Source organism: Lepidochelys kempii, chromosome 17 (assembly GCF_965140265.1).
Source record: "Lepidochelys kempii isolate rLepKem1 chromosome 17, rLepKem1.hap2, whole genome shotgun sequence".
Classification (NCBI taxonomy): domain Eukaryota; kingdom Metazoa; phylum Chordata; order Testudines; family Cheloniidae; genus Lepidochelys; species Lepidochelys kempii.
In genome coordinates this window covers 6,921,238-6,944,905 of record NC_133272.1, presented here as the reverse complement: position 1 = coordinate 6,944,905, position 23,668 = coordinate 6,921,238, and the positions used below count along the sequence as shown (strand labels likewise).

Sequence of the window (23,668 nt, the reverse complement as noted above, 5' to 3'; positions counted from 1 at the left end):
ACAATTACTGATACATTTTTATACAGTTCATATTCCAATACATCAACACTTTTATTTACATGGTATTTATGTACATTAACATCTTTCTAAAGTCAGTGCATTGTCAATAAGTTTTATACAATAATTTACAAAGTGAATGTAGTTAACTTAATAAATTTCCTGCTAATTCATGAATTAATTTAATTAAAAAAAATAATTACAACCAATGTAACAAACACAGAAGATCAAATAACATTAGTAGATTGTGCTACCTGCTTAAATAAAACCTTTTTAAGTAAATAATTTGAAAATCTTTCAATTTTCATGGAGTTTGGCTAGGGAGATATAGACAAATGTGATCACAAAATTCCAAAATGAGAAATTCCACAATTCATAACATTTGCTTTTCTTCAACCTCACTGTTTAGACCACTCTAAAGATAAAAGAACACACAAAATAGGGCTCGACACCTTAGGTCAAAGACAATACTTATTTTGAAACTGATCAATCCTTACAACTTCCATTTAAGATTGGGGAGGGGGGGTTGCCTGAGTAAAGACAGCACGATCAACTTTATATAGTTTCTTAAATGGATAAAAACAGACCCTTTCTGAAAAGTGTATACTTCCTAGTTGATTTGGCATTGTTGTAGAACACACTGAAAGGAGGTTGAATATTAACTAATTTTACAGATCTACAATGTAAATTTAATCAGTAATTATGCCAAGTCTAAAGAGGGATGCTTAAGGAAATGAATGATAAAATTACTAACTTGCTGAGGCTCAGTTGAAGAAAAGGCTGAAAAAAGAGTAAAACATTTACCTCAATTCAGATATGCTAACAATTTAACACGGCTAAAATACTAAAAGAAATGCCTACTCATAAATAACCTTTTTTCCAGTCTTGAACAAGCCCCAACCATCCTGCATTCCTTGCTCAAGCCAAAGCCCCACTGACTTAAAAGGGAGTTTTGGATGGGCAAGGAAAGCAGAATCTAGCCAGTGAGTAATAAAATGAATGCCAAGTAGTAGCAAATTTGTTGACTAATGCTGTTAAAAAGTGGGTTTTTTCAAAAACCCTGCAAATTAATCCCTAGCCTGTTACAGTAAGAAAATGTGAAAATGCAAACCAATTAAGAAACCAAACCCAGTTTAAATTATTAAATGAACAAAAATCCTTCTTGCCTCTTAACATAACTACCTGACAACCATCATTTCTGACGTTTGTTTTAAAAGACATAGTAGATAACGGTGACATCCATTCACTCTGGAGACCTTACAGCATCAAAAACGAACAATGCTTCTGAATTGTACTGGTATGAATTTTTTTTAAAAAGTGCAAAATTTAAAAGCAACACTAGTAATGAAACATAACACCTGTCCTTCCATGAGTTGGGAGCACTTTGTGCAAAGTGCACATTCAGACACAATGCATATAACCACAGATATTTTTTCTGAGACTTTTCAGTATATAAAAGACAGGATTCCTCAGGCCAGACAGCCATTCCTGAAATTTGCTGATTTGCACAACCAACATGTGGAGAAAACAAAAGTATAATAAACCATTCAAGTGCAGAAATCAATCTGCGCTCAAATTATGATTTGGTTGCGCTCCCAACACATTGAAAGCAACAATACACATAAATAGTGGCAAAAATGGAAAAATTCCATAACCATTTTGTAAGCTTTGTGCACTTTTCATTTTCTTGCTTTCCCTGTTTTGCCAATAAAATGGGATGAAACTTCAGGAAAAAGGAGGTAGCAATATCGTGTTGTCAACAGACAACACTACAATTTTTTCCCATCATCTTGAATCGAAGGAGAACCTTAGGATTTTGTTAGAATAATTGGTAAACGCTACACTACTCTGTTTAGCTCTTATTTGGACTATTTCATTTAGCTCTTATTTGGTCCTCGTTGGCTTTCATCAAACCATGTTATTTAAAGGCCAATGGCAGTTTTAATCTGATGTCTAACATCAGAATTGTTTAGAGCATGTAGTGAGATATTAGAACAAAAACAACGTTTATATTAACTGCTATCTAATTAGATTTTTCTTGTTGTGCTTTCTGACCACAGGATAAGACAACTGACATTTAGCTTGTTCACTTCAACAACACTGTAGCCAAATGTAAGTTTCATCCTGCATGCTCTCAAACGGTCCATGGAAGATCACTTGTTTACTGTAAAACACAGTACTTTTTATAATCAGACTCAAAATCTTCATCCATGCTGCTTGTGTCTGCCATCTTTTTGCCATCTATCTTTGGCAAAAACTGCGCATAGTCTACCCCCTGCTGCTCGTAGAAAAGAATGTAGGCAGAGTCGGTGTCAATTTCATCAGGATGTAATTCCTGGAAAGCAGAACAAACATTTACTAAAACTTGCACTTGTACCATTGTGCTACCATCACTGAATTTAAATATATGCATTTACTGTAGAAACAATCATTTTAAACGGACAGTTAGAACAAGAACAGTCACATTTTCTCCATCTGCCTTACTTTATCAGGCGAAATTATTTACCTGAAAGTGAGAGATGACTTTTATAATGATAATAATAAATGCAATTACTTAGAAAATATTCAAACCACAGTTATCCAGTAGCTTCAACTCAAAATGTCTAGCACAAGTGACAACATTTATTTTGTCTAGATTGTTATTGGGCAACATTTTCATTTTGGTTCAAAATCATCAAGTATGTTTCCTTACTCTGTTAGCAGCTGATATGCAAATTTTAATGTTAAAAGTTTTCCAAGTGCAATTTCAGGTCACCATTTTAATGTTCATATGTTACGTTTTTCAAGCTATTCATATTTCTAAACAAACAGTTCACATAAAATTGGGTTTTAGCCCCAACCCAAACTAATCTTTAATGAAAATGAAATATTTACCTTACAGCTGCTGTCATTGTAACAGTACCACTTGTTATTTGGGTTTTTGGCATAAGTGACATAATGACCTCCTCCCATAATTCCTGAATGGCACTAAAAAAAAGATTTTTTTGAATTAAAAATATATCATTCATTGAGATTGAAACCAATCTGCTTTCTGTCACTGAGTGGCAATGGTTCAAGACATCCCTTGAAATCAACAGATCCTAAAATGCTCATCTACTGAATGCTTCAATGTTACAGGCTCTACTTGATCAAAGCTCTTTCCTCATGTCAATGCAATCTAGAGCAAGTTCTAGCTACAGTCTACCTAGGACATACCCAATTGCGTTATTCAAGGGGATGAAAGGTATGTCATGGATGATCTTCTGGCAGTTCCAGCTCAACCTGGCCAAACTCAATTAAATTTCTCCCTCACACCCTTCTCCTGCATTCATCTTTTTCCGTTATTATACCACCACCATTTTCCCCCATCCCTTTTATCTTTGAAATCATCTAATTCCTTTCCCTATCCATGTGTTAACAATTCATTATCTTCTACAATATCAAGTAAGTTGGATTCTTAATTTGTCACCACAACTAAAAAATAAAACCCCCCACACTTTTCACATCCTAGTCATCCTGTCCCTTGCTTTCTTGCAACCACTCTTCTCTGGCCTCCCTGGTGCCTACATCTCTGCTTCAGCATGTTTAAAACGCTGCTGCAAAGATTATTGTCCTTGCCTGTTGCTCTCACCACATCATTTCCCTCTTTGAACCACACCATTGGCTACTCCTCACCTACCATATCGTGTTTGAATTTCTCATCCCTTACGCATCTCCAGTAACAATGCCAACCTCAGTGTCCCCCTGGTGTTTCTCTCACTGCTCCCCCACCATATTTATCTTCCTCGGTGTTGCACCATATGCTTAGAACAACCTCTCAACAACCTCTCAAATGCAGAGTGTCAAGCTCCCCCTCTCTCTGTGACATTTGTGGGAATCTTGCTGTACAACTTATGAATTCTGGTTGATATTGTAAAGTTATTATGAAATTGCTGTATCATGAAATGCCTCTCTCTCGCTGACAAGGTGTTAAGCATGTGTCCCCAACCCCCCAAGACCAGGCACAATGGTGAACTCAGTGACTGCCTGGACTTCATTTGGACTCTGGAGGCTTAAAACATATGGGATCCCTTCACAACAGTTTGGCAAGTGTCCAGCAGGGCAAGTGTGTCTAGACCTGACAGTCAAACCTTTCCCAAACATTCACTTCTTCTGAGAGGTCTACGAATACTCGTTAGTCAATTAAATGCCTTCTCCATTCAAACTCAGTAAGAGAGAATATAGTGAGAAGGGAGAAATTTAAATAAAATCAAACAGCTGTATCATATGTGCACAATGGTCATCAATAACCAGTTAATCTAGTCACTATCTGCCCCCTTCATTAGGAAAGTGCGTTTAGATGTTGTATTCGTAAGTATTAATAATGGTAAGAAATTAATGAGTTTTGGTATTTTCCAGACTGTCAGACAAATAAATATTCAATATGTCTGTACCTGTCTACAAACATAATCCTCAAACATTAATTTGGCAGGCCAGTATCTGGGAAGCATTTTGAGAAAGTAAAGCTTTATGTAAATGATACTTTAATCACTAACTCTAGGAACAGGTGAGAATCTAAATCTGGCAAAAAAGTCAGGTTAGATATAAGGATACATTTAACAATATGAACAATTATGAAATAGAATATACTTAAGGAAGACAGCTTAGTCCCCATTATTAATAATCTTCAAAAAAAGATTAGAAAAGTTCCCAGTGGACTCAGAGCAAAGAAAGATCTTATTTGACACAGGAAGTGGGAATAGGTAACCTGAAAAGTCTCTTCCAATCCTAACTTCTTATGGACTGTGCTGTATTTCACATATTTTTGAATATCTGGGCTTGGCAAAGCTCACATGCTCAGGATTTAATTCATCACTGTGGGGGGGGGGGGGGGGGGGGAAATCAGAAATAATTTTCTCCCAGTCCAGATTAGCAGTGACTTTGCTTTTCTCTGTAGTGTGGAATAAAGGTTGCTTGCCAGGATTATTTAGATAAATCTCACAAACAGTTCCCTGCCATTGTAGGGTCCTCAGGCATTGATGTACCTGTTCTCTGCCTGAGGCACACAATTTCAATTGTTGGGTGTAGTGTGAAGGTGGTGGTGGCGGCCCTGTAATACACAGGTCAGGGCTGATGATCTGGCAGTCCCCCTCTGGCGATCCCTCTCTGGCTTTAAACTCTATGACTGACAGATACTCAAGCAGAAAAGCACTGTGCAGAGACTAACTTTTCAGTTATATTCAGCTTTATGGTAAACTGAATTTACTGGAGGATAACTCCATTTACCTCTTCTTTTTGTTATTCTTCTCAAGGACAAATGTTTACTTCATGTGTATTGCACGTGAAATTCTAAACTTAACAACAAAATTGCAGTTTAAGCATATTTTACTTATATAAAATGTCAACTTACCGAAATGGCATATAGATTGTAAATAGGGTTAACACAGACTTCTCTTTGGTCATCTGTCATATCTTCCTCACTGTGGTTATCAATCACACCATTGATACTGCCATTACTATATGCATTCTGCTCACAAACGTATCCATTGGCTAAAGTCATCTCGTCCTGAAAAATGAATAATTCACTCTGGCTACCACCCAAAATGTGTCCTTTGCTAATGGCATCTCCTTGGTCAGAAGTAAATTTCTGTTCCTGGTCAGTACCATTCTCTTTACTTGCATCCAAATTTTCTTTGCTATTTGATAGTTTGTTTTTACCTATCTGTGGTAGCCGCAGCCGCCCTTTACCTCTTCCTAAAGTCCTTGGGCTATTATTTGGGCTACTGTTTTTACTTGAAGGACAGCTAGTTCCACTTTTCCTCCCTGGTGATGGAGATGCTGTAAAAGAAAGAAGTTAAAACCTTTTAAGGTAAGCAAGCTGAAAGCCTAGATTTTTCAATATAAGATTTCTTCCAATAACCAGAGACACTAATGAACAAAACTTTTGGGATGGATAACTTCTTTTTTTAAGCGACCAATGCATAGTTTATAGTTAGGACTACAGATTGCAACTATTAATTTTACGTGGATTAGTTGGCAGATCTTGCTATGCAAAAAGAGGTCAATTACTCCCCGCCCCACAAATCTGCAATGGCACATATAGCAGTTGAATAACTTCAAGCCGCAGAAAATTTGAAATGCCAATATATACCAACCCTGAATAACTCAACTTCTTATTAATGAATGCTGTAATAGGCTTACAATGGAAGACAGTGGCAGAAATCAACGTTTCAGAATAAACTTAACTTCTGAATCAATAGAACACAAATAACCTCACTTTTACAATGAGTACACTATTCAATTGGCTTGTATTTTATAAGTTCAAGGGTAAAGATGATTTTGAAGAAAGAACTACCATACGTCTTGCTATAGGTCAATAATCACTAATTTCTACACTGCAATTTATAGAGAGACTGATTTCCACTATTTATTCCCTACCTTTGATATTATTCAAGATGCTACTAGTGTTAAATGAGGATGGACTCCTGTTCAGCACATCCCCTTCGCCAGATGTATAAGTATTTTGGAGATCTGTTTTTCTAGGCTCCCCTTGCAGAATCCGTGGCTCAGAAAGGTCGTCAACCTGGGGAGTTCGTTGCTTTCGTTGACAATGACTTGGATCCCGTTGTACCAGAAAGGCACTTGGGTCAAAATTTTCGCGAGGAAATTTAACAATTTTCTGAGATTTTATCCAGCGGCCATTTACAAACTGAAATCGTTTCAGGTGAATTATCTAGGGTGAAACACATTAAACAAACAAGGTGATAGTTATACCACAATGACCTAATCAAGTAATTTAAATGTTCATTTTATCCTTCCAGAGATATACATACTATAAGATTAGAGCACAAATCAACTTGCATTGTACAATGTGTGGTATCTGGGTCTACAGAGGCAACATCTACCAACCAACAATAGGTAGGAGATACAGCTTTAGTAAATAAATAAATAGTAAAGCATACTTTGTGTGCTTTGGACAAATTCAAAGGCAGCAAATGTAGATGCTGCATAATTTAAAGAAGAGAACAAGGCTGTGTTCCATAAAGGTAACACAACCAATGGCACTGCAATAAATGCAATGAACATTTCAATCCTTTGCTGAGCAGAACACCACATTTAAGTAGTTATAGCAGGTATTTTTTCATTTACATGATATAAAACAGATAATACACGTGTAGCGACCTCACGTTGCGTCACCTATGATAGCCATGATTCAGTTGAGACAAAAGGGAACATAGGTAGATCTAAACCTTCCTTATTCTGTGAAAGTAGGAAGATGTACCCAGCAATCCGAACTCTCATGTTGAGTGTACATTTTTACTGTTGCCCAAAAGAGAAAGAAAATTATTGAAAGTTGTACCAAAATAGGGGGAAGCCTCCAAAGGTCCAGTTTTTTAGTGGCCAGGCAATGAGTCTTGCACTTGGAACAGTAATACATCTCATCTTCTCCCAGTTCCTCCTCACTGGTAAAAGCTCTTAGACAGCTATCCAGATTGATAGGCTCCGCCTGAGCCCGCCGGCTTTGTTCAACACTTTCGTGCTCTTCCACAATCTAAAGAGGTTACCAGATTAACATGAACTTTGTATCTTGGCAACTTTCCTAATACAGTAGACCCCCAGAGTTATGAACACCAGTGTTACGAACTGCCCAGTCAACCACACACACCTCATTTCGAACCGGAAGTACACAATGAGGTAGCAGCACAAACACAAAAAAAAGCAAATACAGTACAGTACTGTGTTAAACCAACTACTAACAGAATAACGGGAAAGCAGCATTTTTCTTCTGTATAGTAAAGTTTTTCAAAACTGTATTAAGTTAATGTTCAGTTGTAAATTTTTGAAAGAACCATAATGTGTTGTTCAGTTACGAACATTGTAGAGTTACAAACAACCTCCATTCCAGAGATGTTTGTAACTTTGAGGTTTTATTGTATCTCAAAAACACACCAAGTTCTTCAGATTCACGTCCAAGGTTCTCAGAAGGTCCTTGCAAACTTATTGGGAAGTAACTTATTTAACTTGTTTGCAAGGAACTTCAAAAGCAAATTTATGTGATAAAGACACGTCTGTCATCTTAACATGAAGCTCAGGAACATAAATCTTTCAGGGGCTTAGGTATGACCGCAATACAGAGGATAGCAAGCTTCTCCACTTCAGATCATTAAAGTTGTCAGATAGAGGAAGTGGCTAAAAAAGTCAAACTTTTTTATAAAAATGAAATAAGCAGGGCCTGGGGTGTTACCATTTTCATATGCTTTAGTTTACCTAGAATTTCTTCAAGCAGTGGTTTGTTTGTTTGTTTTTTAAGAAAGCCCACACTTTGGTACACATTGTGAAATTTAGAAGAGTTATTTATTTTAGCTAGCTCTAGGTCTCCTCTTTAGGATTATTAGGTAGAGAGATGTTACTATACAATTTTTTTAAGACATTCCTATTTTTGTCCGATTCCTCCATTTCTATTGTGCGGGAAGGAAATAAATACAAGGCACATATAGTGCCTTTCATCCGAGGATCTGAAAAAAATCCTTTACAAATGTTAATTAAGCCTCAGACGCTCACCTGAGGTACAACAAGTATTACACATTCTCTCTACATACAGGCAAATTGAGGAACATTGAGGTTCATGGCAATTTGACGGCAGCCATCATAAAAACAGGATAACCTTAGGAGATACAGTTATTTTATTGTAGTATGTACTTCGTGGCTTTTCCCATCTTTTCTTTTAATAGGATATTCATTTTCCCTCTCAAAGTAATGAGATATGCAAATAGCGCCAATGATCCTTTATTTAGATGCAATTGTTTTAGTCTATCCTCTAGAATTTACTCATACTTGAAGCTAAGTTTATTAGCTACCTTCTCACCACCACTTGGGTTACTTCCAAGAAAGTCTCTCTAGAGACATTTTATCTCTACCATTAAATTTAAAGTACTATATTATTGTTTCCTATGCTATGTTCACACATACTGTGTCCTTTAAATTGGGCGTGGTCTCCTGTTGAACTCCACGTTATTTTTGGAGACTCAGACTGACATCTGTTGGACCATTACATAACGCCTACAGAGGCGCCAACTGCTCTTTGTAATAATGGCTGACAGCAAAACCACCAGTCTACTTGTGTGTATAGGGATCAAGGGTAAAGAACTCAGTCTTTGCCAGCAGAGTTTAACTCTCCGTATGTCTGACAGATACCCTGTGTGTCTTGAGGTGCATAGTTGAACTTCCATCTTCCCCTAAGTTACCATCTTGGTTCATCAGTACAAGAGTATGGTTATGCAGTTAAAAGCTCCTCCCAATTTAGTCTCACTCTTCCTAAACCTCACATTCTGGAAATAATCTGCAAAAAATTTTGGCCTGACCTTGGTTTTTGCTGTGGATTCTGCCAATCGTAACTTCTTTACACAGCTTGGAGCCTCTAAGTACCAGATTTCTGCCTTCCTTATCTTTGACCTGGTCATCCACCTGTAAAGCTATGGTTTTTTTAAAAAATTATTGCCACCCCTTGTTTCTTCGCATAACCTTCTCTCCTAACCTTGGCACAAGAACCTCTCTGAGATGCGGTACATAAAGTCCTGTATAGTGTCTGGTTCTAAAAGCACTACTCAAACAGTCAGCCACCCTGTACTCAGCTGACAAGGATACGTGGGATCAGCAAGTACCCTGGGCATGAATTTTAAGGGATGCCATTGGTAATATGGATCTGATTCCCGCGGCGGTGGAGGAATGAACTGGGAGAGAAAGACTGTCCAGTGCTGTCCACTAGTGTCCAGTGTTTTGCTTTTGCTTTCTGAAGCTATGATGGCTCAAGCAAGTTTTCCCTGACACAGGTATCTGGGCTTTGGCTGAACCTAGCCTTGTGTTCTACCATTTACTTCAGGATGTAGATAAGGAAAGTCATCTCTTTTACATTTAGATATTGAAAGACTTGGCACTTTTTGCCATCGCTTTTTTTTTTTTAAAATACCCAGACTTTAGCCGGTGCTTGAAATCCAATTCAAGCAGGCGAAGTCAGCTGCTTATTTTGCCATTACTATAACTAGCACAGTACAGAATGAAACGTAGAGATTCTGGGTTTGAACTCTGACCCGGAAGTTCCAATATTCGAATATTCTAACACTGCTTTTCCACAGAGGGCTTGTTTAGACAAACAGCTGACGTGCAGCAAGCTTGGGTGTCAATCCACAGTGCACTAACTGGTCATGTGGACCCTGCTACTGTGCACTAAAAGTTCCCTAGAGTGCTTTGATCTGCTCCGCTGTGAAACAAGCAGCAGGCAGCATTATCTCCTGCAAAGGCGAACAAACCTGTTTGTCTGTCTTGTTGGTCTGAGGAGCTGGCTGAACAAGAAGTAGGATTGAGTGGACTTATAGGCTCTAAAATTTTACACTGTTTTATTTTTGAATGCAATTCCTTTTGTACATATTTCTACACTGTAAGTTCAACTTTCATGATAAAGAGATTGCACTACAGTACTTGTATGAGGTGACTTGAAAAATACTGTTTCTATTGTTTTTTACATGCAAATATTTGTAATAAAAAACAAAGTGAGCCTTATACACTGTGCATTCTGTGTTGTAGTTGAAATCAATATTTGAAAATGTAGAAAACATCCAAAAATATTTAAATAAATGGTATTCTATTATTGTTTAACAATGCGATTAGTTGCATGATTAATTTCTTTAATTGTGCGATCAATCATCATTAATTTTTTTAATCGCTTGACAGCCGTAAAATTTACACCACAGTATGCTGTGCACTAGCTATTCCTCTGAACAAGCCCCAAATTCCATCTGACACTCTGAAATGTTCTCCTTTACAGTGAAATGGGCAAATCCACCCCTTACATATAACGCCACTGGTTTCAATTCAATTAACACTAGAGATTAACTTGGTCCAAATTAAATGATGCCATTACTATGCCAGATGTTTCATGTACCTTTTGGATTGTTACCTCCCCATGTTCTGTAAATCTCCTTCTCTCATGACCTATTTAAAGGTTTTCAACTTCTTCGGCCTACTGCAGTCCTTTTCCCCCCAACCCTCCAAACCCTGCCAATATGAGTGCCAGCAAGTCTCCAGAATGCACAACATCGAAACTCAAACCAGTTTGCCCCCAATACACAATCATAGCTAGTGACCCCTTCTTTCCTCAGCTAGCCTCTTCCACATTTTGAAACAGAAAAACACAAATTAATGGAATGCTCCATTCTCCACGTGGCAGATGTCACAAGCTGCCCTTCCACGGGCAACACAGGCACACCGGTGTCTCTGTATTGCTAATACAGCCCCTTTACTGCTCTAAGAGTACCCTGAGGACACTTGTCTGAGAATACTGGGAGATCCCGGCTGTACCTTCCTAACTATTTTGAGGGCCCTCAGAGCTCTTCAAAACCCCTCTGAATGACTATGCCTTCAACTTCTGGATTTCAGAAACTACTAAACTTTTATTTTAACTACATTAAACAAACATCATAATATCTTACAGTAACCTTTCTACTTCTTATTTTATTAGGGATTGAAGTCTAATTTTGTAAGAGCTCAGCAGTGCTTCCCTTCTTGATCACAGTTAATCCCATGGACCCACCCCAGTGATCTTGCTCTGTTTCTCCTCAGGAGCTAATCGATGATCCTTCAAATTCCAATCAAACCCCTGAAGTTCCAAACTAACAGCCTAGATGCAACTTCCATCCAGGAGGCCAACCCTCCGTGTCTCTGTGCACCCACTGGCATACGTTCTTCACACACATATCCCCTCACACAGTTTCACTAAAGTTTATTCTATAACATCTGATATCAAACAATTTCAAGTAAGTATAGTCTGTTTTCCACACAGCACATCAGACTTCCTCTAATCTTAGGTCGCCCTCAAACCGATAGATGTTTGATTGAGCTTACATATAATGTGTTCAGGGCATACAATGCACGTTTTAAAATGAGAAGGCAGAGAGCCAACAAAACTTGTGCCTTTCATCAAATGCGACAATATGGGCCAAATTTTCAGTGGGCATCCAAATGTACTTGTAAATACTTTACTGGTGCATCTGCACACATGAAAACCCACTTCTGTGCATCAAGACCATTTAAATGTATGTATAATTGACTGTTTACATGTGTCTCTTCAGGGCTGCATGTGTACAAATAGATTCAGCCTCTGGGCATGTTAAAAATCGTAATTCCTTTTGCATGCAGGACACTTTTGAGCAACTTAAGTTGCTCATTATTATTCACCTTAGCAACACACCTCTCTTTGCCAAGTTTAAGAAGGTTACTCACTTGTAACCAGGAGCTCTTCATTAAGGACTCTGCATGTTCACTCATCAGATACACTGGTAATGCAGCTCTGCTGGCTAAATGTTTCACAGTTGCACCTGTTGGAAATTCTCCTGCCCCCCTGCTGCCCTTCCTCTCACTGTTCCTGAATATTCTGAGGGCTATAAAAGATGCTGTGGGGCTCAGGCTACCTCAGATCCTCTGATTGTCTCCACAGATCTGAGGCAGTAATTAGGACTCCAAGGAAGAGGGGAAGGTGGGCATGGAGCGTAAATGTGCACAGCCCATGCAATACTGTCATCTGTGGAAGATGGAATGTGAAGTCCTAATTAAACAGTGCTCTTCAAATACAGCATCCAACCAGAATGCTAGGTCTAGCGCATAATGTTTTGTAAGTGTGTGAACAGAGAGCCATGTAGCAGCTCCGCAAATTTCTACAATGGGAAATATACCTAAGGCATGCCAAGGTATTTGCAGTGTAAAGGCCTGATAGGGATGTGGAAATATGTATCCCAGAAACTGAGACACCCAAATAAATCTGGGGCTATTGGGAGAGAATTATGGATGCTAGGGTCAACATACTGAAATTGAATTTTTTGACGAAGGAGTTGAGCTCTCTCAGGTCTAAGATGGGTCAGAGACAGTTACTGATTCTGAAGAAAGATGGCTATCTGGAATACAATCCCTTTCCCCTGAATTCCTTTGGAACTTCTGCTATGGCCCCTACTTCCATGAAAGTGCAAACCGCTATTCTTAGTAAGTTCTCATGAAAGGGACACTAGCGCCTCCTGAAGTAGTAGGGCATGGAGCCAGTTTTACACTCCCTGTGAACTCTTGGGGTTAAGGCGTTGCAGACCACAAATGCTGAAGGAGACTGTCCACTCAAGCCAGATACCTCATATGGGCATCCAAAGCAGGGAATACAACATGATTTAAGAGGCACACCCCTTAAATCATGGCCTCTTCCCCGTTGCAGCCACCACAGGATCTGTAAGCTTTCACACCAACATGTGGGAAATAATAAAATAAATACTTAAGAAAATAAAGAAGTTAAAATTTCTAACATTAAGTCTTCTAGGAGGGTAGGTCCAAATTGCATCTCCCTAGAGAGGTTTCTGGCCTGTCTGCTTGCCCAGTTGAAGGGAAGTGAGGTGACCAGAGCACACCACTTCCTCCGATAGCCTTGCCCTTGATTTTCAGGAACAATAAAGAGAGGGGCAGACAGAGGCGAGAGACAATTCCTATGGGCACTGCTGTGACATGTTCCACTCAAAGCTGCACCACGGGTGCATCCCATGAGTAGGAATGTATAGCGGTCACTCAAAGAAGGGTCTATTTTCAAAAGCTTACAACCAAAAAGTTACATTTTTAATTTATTTAGGATAAAATTTCAAGAATCGCCAGCCAAGTTCTGTTTGTAAAATGTTTCTTTAAACTATGTACAGACAGGTGATGCATTCTTTCAGTGTACAAACGGAGCATGACATCTGGGGTTTTGTTTTGGTTTTTTGCTTAAAAAGTTACCCTTGAGGGAGAGCACAAGTATTTTTGTAGGCACAATTTGCAAACAAATCCCAATCCCAAAATCACTTACACATGTTATCTTTAGTCACATAAGTAGTCCCAATAAGCTAATGAGGCTACTCATGTGTATTAAGTTTAGCTTGTGCACAAGTGCTTTCAAGATTGGGGCCTCTCTTTTTGTGAATGTTGTCCTGTTTAGTTCATTTATGGAGACTAAATCAAAGGTCATTGCATCGGGACGCATTGGGAATGTGCACCTTTTGTGGTTATCAAAAGCGTCATCACTAAGTAAAAGGCCTATGGATATAGCAATGTCACACAAATTGCCCTTTACAGACAACCTTCGATTTAGCTCTTCCCATTATTGATTTTGTATTCATTATTTCAGCAGAAGATGAAACACAAAAGCAATAATGCAAGTACCTAAATACTGAGAATAAGTTTCTAATCTCGCTCCTGCTGAGATGGACTAATGATGAGCATGCAACCATGGAAGTGATGTTAAAATGGGATATATTTCAGAGCTAATAAAATACAAGTAAATATTGAAACCTAAGATGTGCTGCTGGGTTTATTTTGTAAATGATTTTACCCGTTCCTGTGATGTCTGGTAGCGGAGATGAAGGGCTGTAGGATCCCAGTCTACGGCGATGTAAGCATTTCCAATACAGGCCCTGTCTTCTGCACACTCGATTTTACACCCACGGCAAAATCTAAACGAAAAAACCTTTAGCCTCAATGGTGACAGATGAATTATCCAATAACTTAGATTCCTGTTAATCAGGAGGATACTTTGTTCTCCTCCTTTTTCCTGTTCTCAGACCATGGCCATCACTGTGGTGTTTGAGACTTTGTCTTCAGTGCCAGAAAGGTGTGCTTTTCCAGTAGGATAACCCAGGTACGTTAGCAATCATTCTGTAACATCCTAGTGGAGACCGGGCACTGTAGTTTTTACCACCAGGTAGGTAGGCAAAGTCAACACTATACCCCCACCCATGGTTGACCTTGACCAAAAATCTATCAGTTAAAAACTACAGTTCCTTGTCTCCTCTAGGATGTTACAGCAGGATAGCTAATGCACATACTTTTTCGTAATCAAGACATAGTCTGAATGCTTTCCAACAGTGTATTATGCAACATGACTAGCACCTGTCATGTGTGCCTCTCTTCCCCTCTCCAAATTGTGTGTAGACTTTAAAATGTGTGTGTGATGCAGGGTGGATTATAAGTTAAGGCAAGGTCTTCATCTTCTATAACAGTTTATAACACAAATAGGCTTATTTTTTGTTTCTCTTCAGTCATATTTTTTCCTGGGTATGAAGTCTCCTGGCCCTTGTGAGGACTAGACATCAAGAGGCAGGATTTCAAGGTAAGCCAAGGATTGTCCAGTATAGTGTCAACATGATCAGTTTCAGGTTCACTAAAGGCCCACCTGTATTACAGATATAACCACACACTAGCTTGGTTGTCTCCTACAGTAAGAGATGTACCTGATCTAATATAATTTATTTAATTGCCTGTGAGGACAACGTTTCTGGGTGTAAGATGGTTACACAGCTATATAGTCCAGCCTTAGGTGAATAGTTATACTGATAATATGAACAGGCCCTAAGGTATAGTTGAGTGTTAAACCTTAAAGAACACTTGGTAATTTTCAAGTGTTTCACACCATAGGGACAAGTCAATTTCTGATGGCTTTTGGAGACTTGCGAGGGTGTTCTAGACTAAGAGAAAAGGTTTCTGGCTACTGGGAAATAGGTTAAGGCTCTTGTCTACAGCAGCTCATACATGCCTTTCCCCAAGGTGAACTGCCTCTGTCACTGTGAATTCCTACTCAGGCTAGGAGGCAATGATTTATATTGGAAGGGCAGGCCTGCAATAGAAAAGACATTTTCTTCATGTGGAGCAGCAGAGAGAAAGCAACCTGGCAACACGGGGACAGTTAGTAAGGGCTTTTTAGGTGGTCAAAGACTTGTTCTTTTTGGGGGTTTGGTACTGACTTGTCCTGAGGAATGTAACGGGTTAAAATATATTTCAAAACTTGGTGCTGGTTTCCTATGTTGAAGCTTACATGTCAGAATAGTTTTCAGCTCTGTAAGTCATAAAAGCAATTCTGCAGTGAAAACCTGACACTTGGGGGTTTGGGTTAAATTAAATTCCAAATTCTCATTGTTGGATATTACCTCTTGAAGTCCTGAAATCTATCAAAAATCCATCATCATAAATTACATTTCTGCTTAAGTTATCCCCTGGCTCAATTCTAGAAAGAGCAATTCACCTGTACCATGGACACCACGCACAAGAATTTCCATCCTTCTGAACCACCCTAAGGGTAAACGGATACTGGTACCCCATGCTGTCATCGCTGAAACGGAACAGAATACAACAAGAAACGTAAGTATTGATCTAGTCTGCTGAATTCCTTGCCATACAGCACACACTGTTCACCCCACGTTTGATTTTTTGCTTGGAAGGAACGTTTAATACAGTCAGCAAGCATGATGGTGCATGAGATCAATGCTTAAGGGAGCCGATTCCAACCCATTAAGAGCTGCTTAACAAAACAAGATGCTTCCCTGTGTCATCTAAATTCCACTCAACACTGTAATGTTTACTTTGTAAGTCTGCTCAGCAGGACAGTCACATTAAGCTGCAACAATTTTTGAGGGAGGAGTCCAAAGAGCAGCAGGCATAATTACAATACAAATTAATCAATCAATCACACAATCATACAATCAGACTATAAGCCTCATTTTATCACACGGTAAAATAAGGCTATTGGACAGTTTATAAGGACAGTAATAAACTGCAGAGATGGAAATTCATAAATACTTTTAAAGATCCTGCTGAGGTAACAGATCTCACATAAGACTCTACAGCAGTAGAATTCTCTCCACATATACTAGCGGATACATTGAGCCAATTAAGTAATAGTCCAGATTATCAGAGGCTCACAGGAATACACTAAATTGGAAAATGGTCACTCAGCTCATCTGAAATACATTGAAATATTTAATTCACTATGTTAAACATTAGAGACTTGTTTAGCAGTCACAATGCTGCAAGAAAGCACCCTGATGTGAACAAAGGGACATAGCAGAAAATTTGCTGGAGGCCAGATCTACACACACAGTTGCACAGATACAACTAAAGGTGTCTGTCTGAACCAATTCAATTAAACCCATACAAAACCCTGTGGGAACATACTTAATTCCATTTAAACCAGGCTTATGTCTGTTAGTCCTGTATACTTGGCTCCTTTCTCTTTCAAGTCTCATTCCTCTTTGAATACATTTAATAATTTGCCACAAAGCCAAACCTTCATCCCATTCAAGCCAAAAGCTAAATTCCCACTAAGTTCACTGGGAGTAGGATTGCCATTGACAGAATATCCATTTACTCCCCTAGCTAACATGGAAACAGACTCACTTGTTTAAATTTCCTCAGCTATAAATTAATCCACCCCACAAGCTACCTATGTAATTCATTACATTCCAGACCATCTAAAATCACTGCCACACAGCAAAAGACCTTATCAGTATCTCATTCTTAAAATACATCAACAGTGCTCACATAAGAAAAAAGTGTATTATTTTCCTGCACCAGGCTATGTAATGAATTATCAATCAATGATTCAAGAATGTGCAGTATGTAAGAATAACTTAAATTGAAACCTAAAAGCATAAGTTAGATAACTATATTAAAGGACACACAGCATCATTATTTAATTTGTACTACATGAAGATGGCTTGGCTACAAAAATAACCCACCAGATGGAATCTGCAGGCAGCAACAATGCATTTGAGCTAAAAATATATGCAATAGTTTCTAAAATAGTTGACATTTAGAGTTTAATTGGGCAGTAAGACCATATCTTCATCTTATGGAATGTCTCATGTCAGCAGTTAAATTTACAAAGCAAGGCTAAGCACTAATACTTTTGAATCCTTATAAAGAAGTCTGTACCACAGTAAAGGGTGATCCCAAGCCATAGGTTAGCACATCCAACTCACCAGTCTTGTGCATGGTTACTAGCTTCCTGGGGAGGGAGAGGGCTGGCAAGCCGGGAAACCTGAATCCATACTGCATCATACAAGTCTTTTTTCCGAGTATGAACAGTACATGGAACAATTAATGGCATTCCAAAGAGACTGGGACGATTCTTCTGAGATGAAAGGAAATATAGTTCCGTCCGCATCTGTATTTACATATTAAAGGAATGAATGTAATGTATTGTGAACATTAACTGATACTATGACTATCAGAAAGCTCTTTCCACTTGTCATTCACTTCAGTATTTTCCTGTGCTCTCTGTTTGATCTTGAAAGAGACTAATAATTCTACAATAAAATCACTGAGCATCTCTGAATCATGTGAATAAGTCAGCATTAAAAACTGTTGTTTTTTAAAGTTGAGTTACAGTCTGAAAGCTCGGTCATTGACTTTTTATTTACTTTAGCATGTGTCATATAGACTGCAATTGCTAGGCTGTATCAGCATTTCCATCAGAAACCTGTATTAAATTAAACTTCTATTTTCTATTTAATATTACTTATGTCTTTCCCTTCCCCACCAACTGGTAACATTTAAAAACGTAAACAAGCACCTCTACGTACAAGTCATCAGTCCCATAGTGCAAACCCTGCCCAGTGTTTATCCCTTGAAAAATAAGATGGTATTGTGAATAGAAAACACAACAGGAAATCAGATTTGGGCTTTGTGGACTTTGAGAGATCTTGGACAAGTCATTTAACCTTTGTGCCTTATTCTCCCCATCTATAAGAATGGGAACAATACATCCTATGTAACAGATATTGAGGCTTAATACATTTGTGTTTGTAAAATATATTGAGATCCCTGGATAAAAACAAAAACCATTATTAGCCAGCTGACCCCCACCATTAATACAATGCCTAGAAATAGAAAGCTCTCAGCACAAACTTTTGATGGCATTTCTGCAGGCAATTTGCTTTGCCTTATGGGTTGCATAACCAGTTTGGATCTGATAAAGAACATTACACCAATTCCCTAAAAGATCTCCTACTAACCCTTATATGAGGCCTATGATGGTGTTATTGGACAATGGTAAAAAAAAAAGCCTCACAAAAATATACTGTGAAAAGGGAAGTTATGCAGCCTTCTAGCCCACAAACCACTGGCTTTAAATGTTAACCGCTTCTAATGCCTGAAGGCTGAGAATGTATACAGAGTGCAGAATTATCTAAGACACTCAGTCAACCAGCCGTGACATTTATAGTTTAACTTGACTACAGATGCATTTACAAAGAGCAGTTGACGCTAATAAAATGACCTGCAAATGTACCATATGCCTTAGCTCTATACTGGTTCTGTACAGGATATTATGCAGCTCCAGGTAAAGGGAAAGAAAAGAGTTTCAAGTAGCTTCTCAAAATCAGATTTCTTCTGATCAGAGTGGATGCCTGAAAGCAAGATAGATTAGACTACAATGAAAAGTCAAAAATGCGTCTTAGCACTAAGGAAATATGCTAAGAGTCTCTGAGGAAAGTAAAACCCCTACATTAGACATGGTGGATAAACTTTCAAAGGAAAGCATAACACATGCTCATACAACTTAACATGTATGCCTACATAACAGGTGATTGTGCAGATAAATGGGTACTTGTGTGCCCTTCCTAGGACTGCAAATATACATTCATCACAGCTTCATCCAAAAAAAAAACCACTGCCTTTTACAAGTAGCCTACACCACACATTTGCAACTAGTGCAGAATATACTAACCATTTTTCTGTGGACTGCAATGATGTAGCCTATAAATGGACTATCAGAAAGCAAAGACATATGACCATTCATCATCCCATTGGCAAGGTTATTCTCTGTTCCACATGGCACTACAGTATTTGGCATTCCATTTGGAATTAGTGTTGGTCTGGGGAAATCCCCATTCATCATTATGTTGAGCATTCCATTAGCCGATGGCCCAGTGGAGAAATCTGAATTTAGGTACAAACACATGGTTACTGAATTATGATACTTGCACCATTAATATTTGTGAACTATGAATCAGCTGCTTTGGCTACAAATCAATCTGCTCAAACTTGCTTGTTAAATGCTATCTTATATAGAAGTGACCCATGTCATTTACTGAATGCCAGGAATCTATACTCCAAAGTATACACGGACCACAGACAAACATTCACATCTATCCCTTAATACCACCACTTCAAAAACAATTAAGTCTTTGAGAAACAGATGTAGCCAGCCCCAGTCGCAATATACATCCCACTGTTAGCAGCGTGTCTACTGCTCAAAACAGAAGAATGAATCAGATTCTGTTCCCAGCTTTGCCAAAGATTCACTAGGTGACCTTCAGCAAATCATTTCTCTGTGCCTCCGTTATGCTCCTTTTAAAATGGGTAAATTTAAGATTATGATCTGTTGTGAAGTTTAATCAATGTTTATAAAGTGTACTGAAGTCCTTGGATAAAACACATAACACAGATATTATTGTCCCAGTATTGATGCCAAATCTAATTATAAATACACAATTAGCAACAGCAACCAGAACTTGTAACAGTGTTTTGTTTTGTTTTTTAAACATTTCCTGTTCCATCCAACTGAGTGTATGAAATATTCTTCCCTTCCTCCAAACCATACTTTTTCTTTAGCCTTATCTCTTTCCCCATTATAAAGTTGGATTTTTTCTGTACCTCGCCATCTATACCTGATCAATACTCTTGGATCAATTTAAACAAAGAGGAAAATGAATAATTTTGTTTTACCTGTTTGCACAGGACTAGACGCTGACGTGGGGGATCCTGGGACCGGTATCTCAAACGCACACAAAAACCCACTCACTGATAACCGAACCTTCTGGTTGTCTTGAGGAAAGTTCTGTGGAGAAAAACAGAATAAAAGGAATAATAGTATAATATAACAGCATTTAGTATTTTCCACTGTGATCCTGCATATATTTATTGTTGAAAATATTTTGTGATGGCAAACTTGGCTTTAAAGTATATACATTTTATTTAGAATTAATAGGTTATTTCTCATCAGGCTTCTGCCCTAAAATATTTGGTAGCGTTTAAACACATTATATCACTGCTTGTCTTTGAGTTAGGCCTGGTCAAAATGAGAAAGTTGTATCATTTTACCTAAAAATGTGATTTTGAAGTCACTTTAGTTTAACTGGTGCAAATAACTTTGCTTTGGTCTGGTTCTAGAGTAGTTTATTTGGATTCAGCTTAGACCAATTCTAAATTAACCCTGGTTTAAACCAAAATAAAAGCATTCACATGGACTCACACCATTTAAACTAAATTGATTTAAAAATCACATCTTTAATTAAACTGGTGCAGTGTTCATGTAGACAAGATCTTATGTTGAAGATATGAAGGAATTTTAGTATGTTGATGTACAGGCTTCAGTAATTACTCTAAGTACTGAAAGGATGCTGGTATCGATGAAAGCATGTTACCTTTATATTAGAGCTATGTACTTCTGCAAGAAGAATCTGTTCTGGTTTTAGCCCACAAAGTTCACTTAGCTGCTTTTTTAAACCTGTATACTTTTCATCCATGTTCAGTCTGAGCCCATATCGAACAGGGGTGGTACCATCTAATTTAATTACTTTAAGAGAAAGAAACACACTTTAGTCAGCAAAATGGCAGTGTTTTTGTGAGAATAATACAGGTCACATTTCTCATTTATTAAAAAACTATTGTTTCTTCCATTTTAAGACTTGATCTTTTCATTGACTACCAGACACTTTTCTAGCATTTCCAAGACAAAAGAAGGTCTTAATACTGGACAAGAGAACCTTCATTACCTGCTTAAGTGTGGGAGCAGCAGTTAAGGGTTTTTTTGTTTTTTGTTTTGTTTTTTAAACACTATGTCTTTTTTTTTTCAATGTCTTAAGATCCAAGCATGAAAAATTATTTTTCTTCAGTAAAAGGTTTGAAGATCACGGTACAATTCTGCACTGGGCAGACTCTCAAAAACTATCTGTATAATCAAATTGCTACTGACCTGAAAGCGGTCTAGAAGGCCTCAAATGCTGAATATTACACACTTTAGGCATCAAATCTTTTAGTTGAGACAAAAGAGATGGCAGCACCTGAACTATGCTCACTGCTATGTAAATATTTGACAGCTAAATCATTTTTTTTGTTCTAGTGTAAATGAAGCCCACTGAAATTAGGTAGCTTTTAGTAGTGTAAAAGGGCACATTTATGCTACAATATTTTACCTCAATTCCAAGAAAGGTCCAGATGCATTAGTGCTAAGTGCCAGTGTAGACAGGACTCTTACCACTGTGCCCTGAAAACCTCTTCTGCATCACTGCTGGAACGTGAGTATGTTTTAGGACAGGCAAGACTAGAGTGATTTAAATTCGGACTACCCACCTGTAATTTCTAAGTGCATGTAGCTATCCATTGGAAGAGGCAAGGATAAAAAATTAAAAGGGTCAAATCGAACACTTATGTGCCCACATGTTTTGCATTTTACTTGGGACCTTAGCTGCCCATGAAACAAATCCACTACGATTGATCTGTTTCTTCTCAGATGATTTTCCCAGGCCTGAAACAAAGTGTAAAATAAGTTAGAAATGTAGCACAATTGCTTGGACTTGGTAGAGGGAAGTGTGTTACAAGATTCCAAGATATTTATAAAAATATGGTGCTAATATATGCTGTACTTACTATAAGTTATTTGACCAGTGTTGTAAACAAGCAGGAAACAATTTAGTTTCAACATGAGAAAAACATTTGTGATTTAGGACAATCAGCCAGGGTTACAGCTTCTTTAAGTAGCTCTCGACACAATCACTGGCTATCTTTTCAAGTTTTGCTATACATTGCTTCTGAAAAAATGACTTCCTTAAGATGACATTGTGAGGTTCCACATTTTTGTTCTCATAATTTTTAGGTCAAATTTACTCCGTTTACCAATAACAGTGATTTTTCTAGCTGCCTTCAAATACAACGTAATCTATGAAAAATTCAAGCTGTATTTATTTCTGCCACTATTATCATTTGTCACTGATAATAAATATTCTGCTATTTCAATTTAGTGATCAATTTTTTTTAAAGGTATGAGGCAGAAATAAATACAGCTTGCTCTTCCACAGATCTACAAGAGTAAAAATCTATCTGTGTAAGACAAAGAGAGAAGGTTCAGACACAAAGGGAGAAGACTGGCTGAACAGAAAGGTGACATTTGTACAAAGTCAGTTTTCTATTAATGCAATTTAAGAGATGTTATGTTTACTGAAATACCAGTATATTAATTATTCCATTATATTAATGGAAAGCCTGCTTGAATCCAGACCAAAACATCCTTCTAAAGTGTTTCTACGGATACACATAACACATTGTGTATCTACATAACATCAGTAAAGTTTGGTAAGTTAAGAAAAAAGGGGAGAGTCTCATTAACTTTTACTCAGCATCCATGTGACTGAGAGATCAATAGCTAGAATTTAAGGATCTATCCTACAAAAGTATTTATTCCCAGCATTTACAGTTTCTACTGATCCAAATACGATCCTATGTTCAGTTCAGAGGTAAACACTGTACAGATCCAGTATGTAACAAAAGAAAACGCAACAGTATTATAATGGAAAATGTAACCTTTAACCTTACTGACAAAATAGAAAGCCAGTATCACAAAAAAAGGTGTATTTACCAAACTACTAAGAAACCATGTATAACTACCAGAAATACCATAAAATCCGCAGATATAATCTGGCTTTCATTTTAGAGTGCTTGGCTTCATATATATTTCAACTTGCATGAAATCTGAAATTTGAGGGCATATCGCAGACTCCAGAAAGCGAAAGCCAATAAATATGACCAATGCAAAGGTCATGATTCAGAAAGAATTACTGTTTACAAAAAATATACTTTTGCAATGTTAGATAATGTTACGTTG

At 37.9% G+C, this 23,668-nt stretch overlaps 1 protein-coding gene across 7 annotated transcripts in view; it reads right to left on the bottom strand.

The window, feature by feature from the left end:
- Positions 1–599: 599 nt before the first annotated feature.
- Positions 600–23,668, bottom strand: part of USP32 (ubiquitin specific peptidase 32) — a 154,255-nt gene continuing 131,186 nt past the window's right edge. For all 7 annotated transcript variants that reach the window (XM_073315739.1, XM_073315740.1, XM_073315742.1 and 4 more), the window contains 12 exons: positions 22,141–22,315; positions 21,213–21,364; positions 20,515–20,626; positions 19,514–19,725; positions 17,766–17,950; positions 16,031–16,117; positions 14,345–14,465; positions 7,316–7,507; positions 6,394–6,688; positions 5,366–5,793; positions 2,872–2,964; positions 600–2,332 (listed from right to left, as the gene is read on the bottom strand). In XM_073315739.1, the coding sequence (XP_073171840.1) occupies positions 2,159–2,332; positions 2,872–2,964; positions 5,366–5,793; positions 6,394–6,688; positions 7,316–7,507; positions 14,345–14,465; positions 16,031–16,117; positions 17,766–17,950; positions 19,514–19,725; positions 20,515–20,626; positions 21,213–21,364; positions 22,141–22,315 (2,226 nt within the window). In that variant the 3' untranslated portion in view covers positions 600–2,158. The remainder of the gene's footprint in view (positions 2,333–2,871; positions 2,965–5,365; positions 5,794–6,393; positions 6,689–7,315; positions 7,508–14,344; positions 14,466–16,030; positions 16,118–17,765; positions 17,951–19,513; positions 19,726–20,514; positions 20,627–21,212; positions 21,365–22,140; positions 22,316–23,668) is intronic.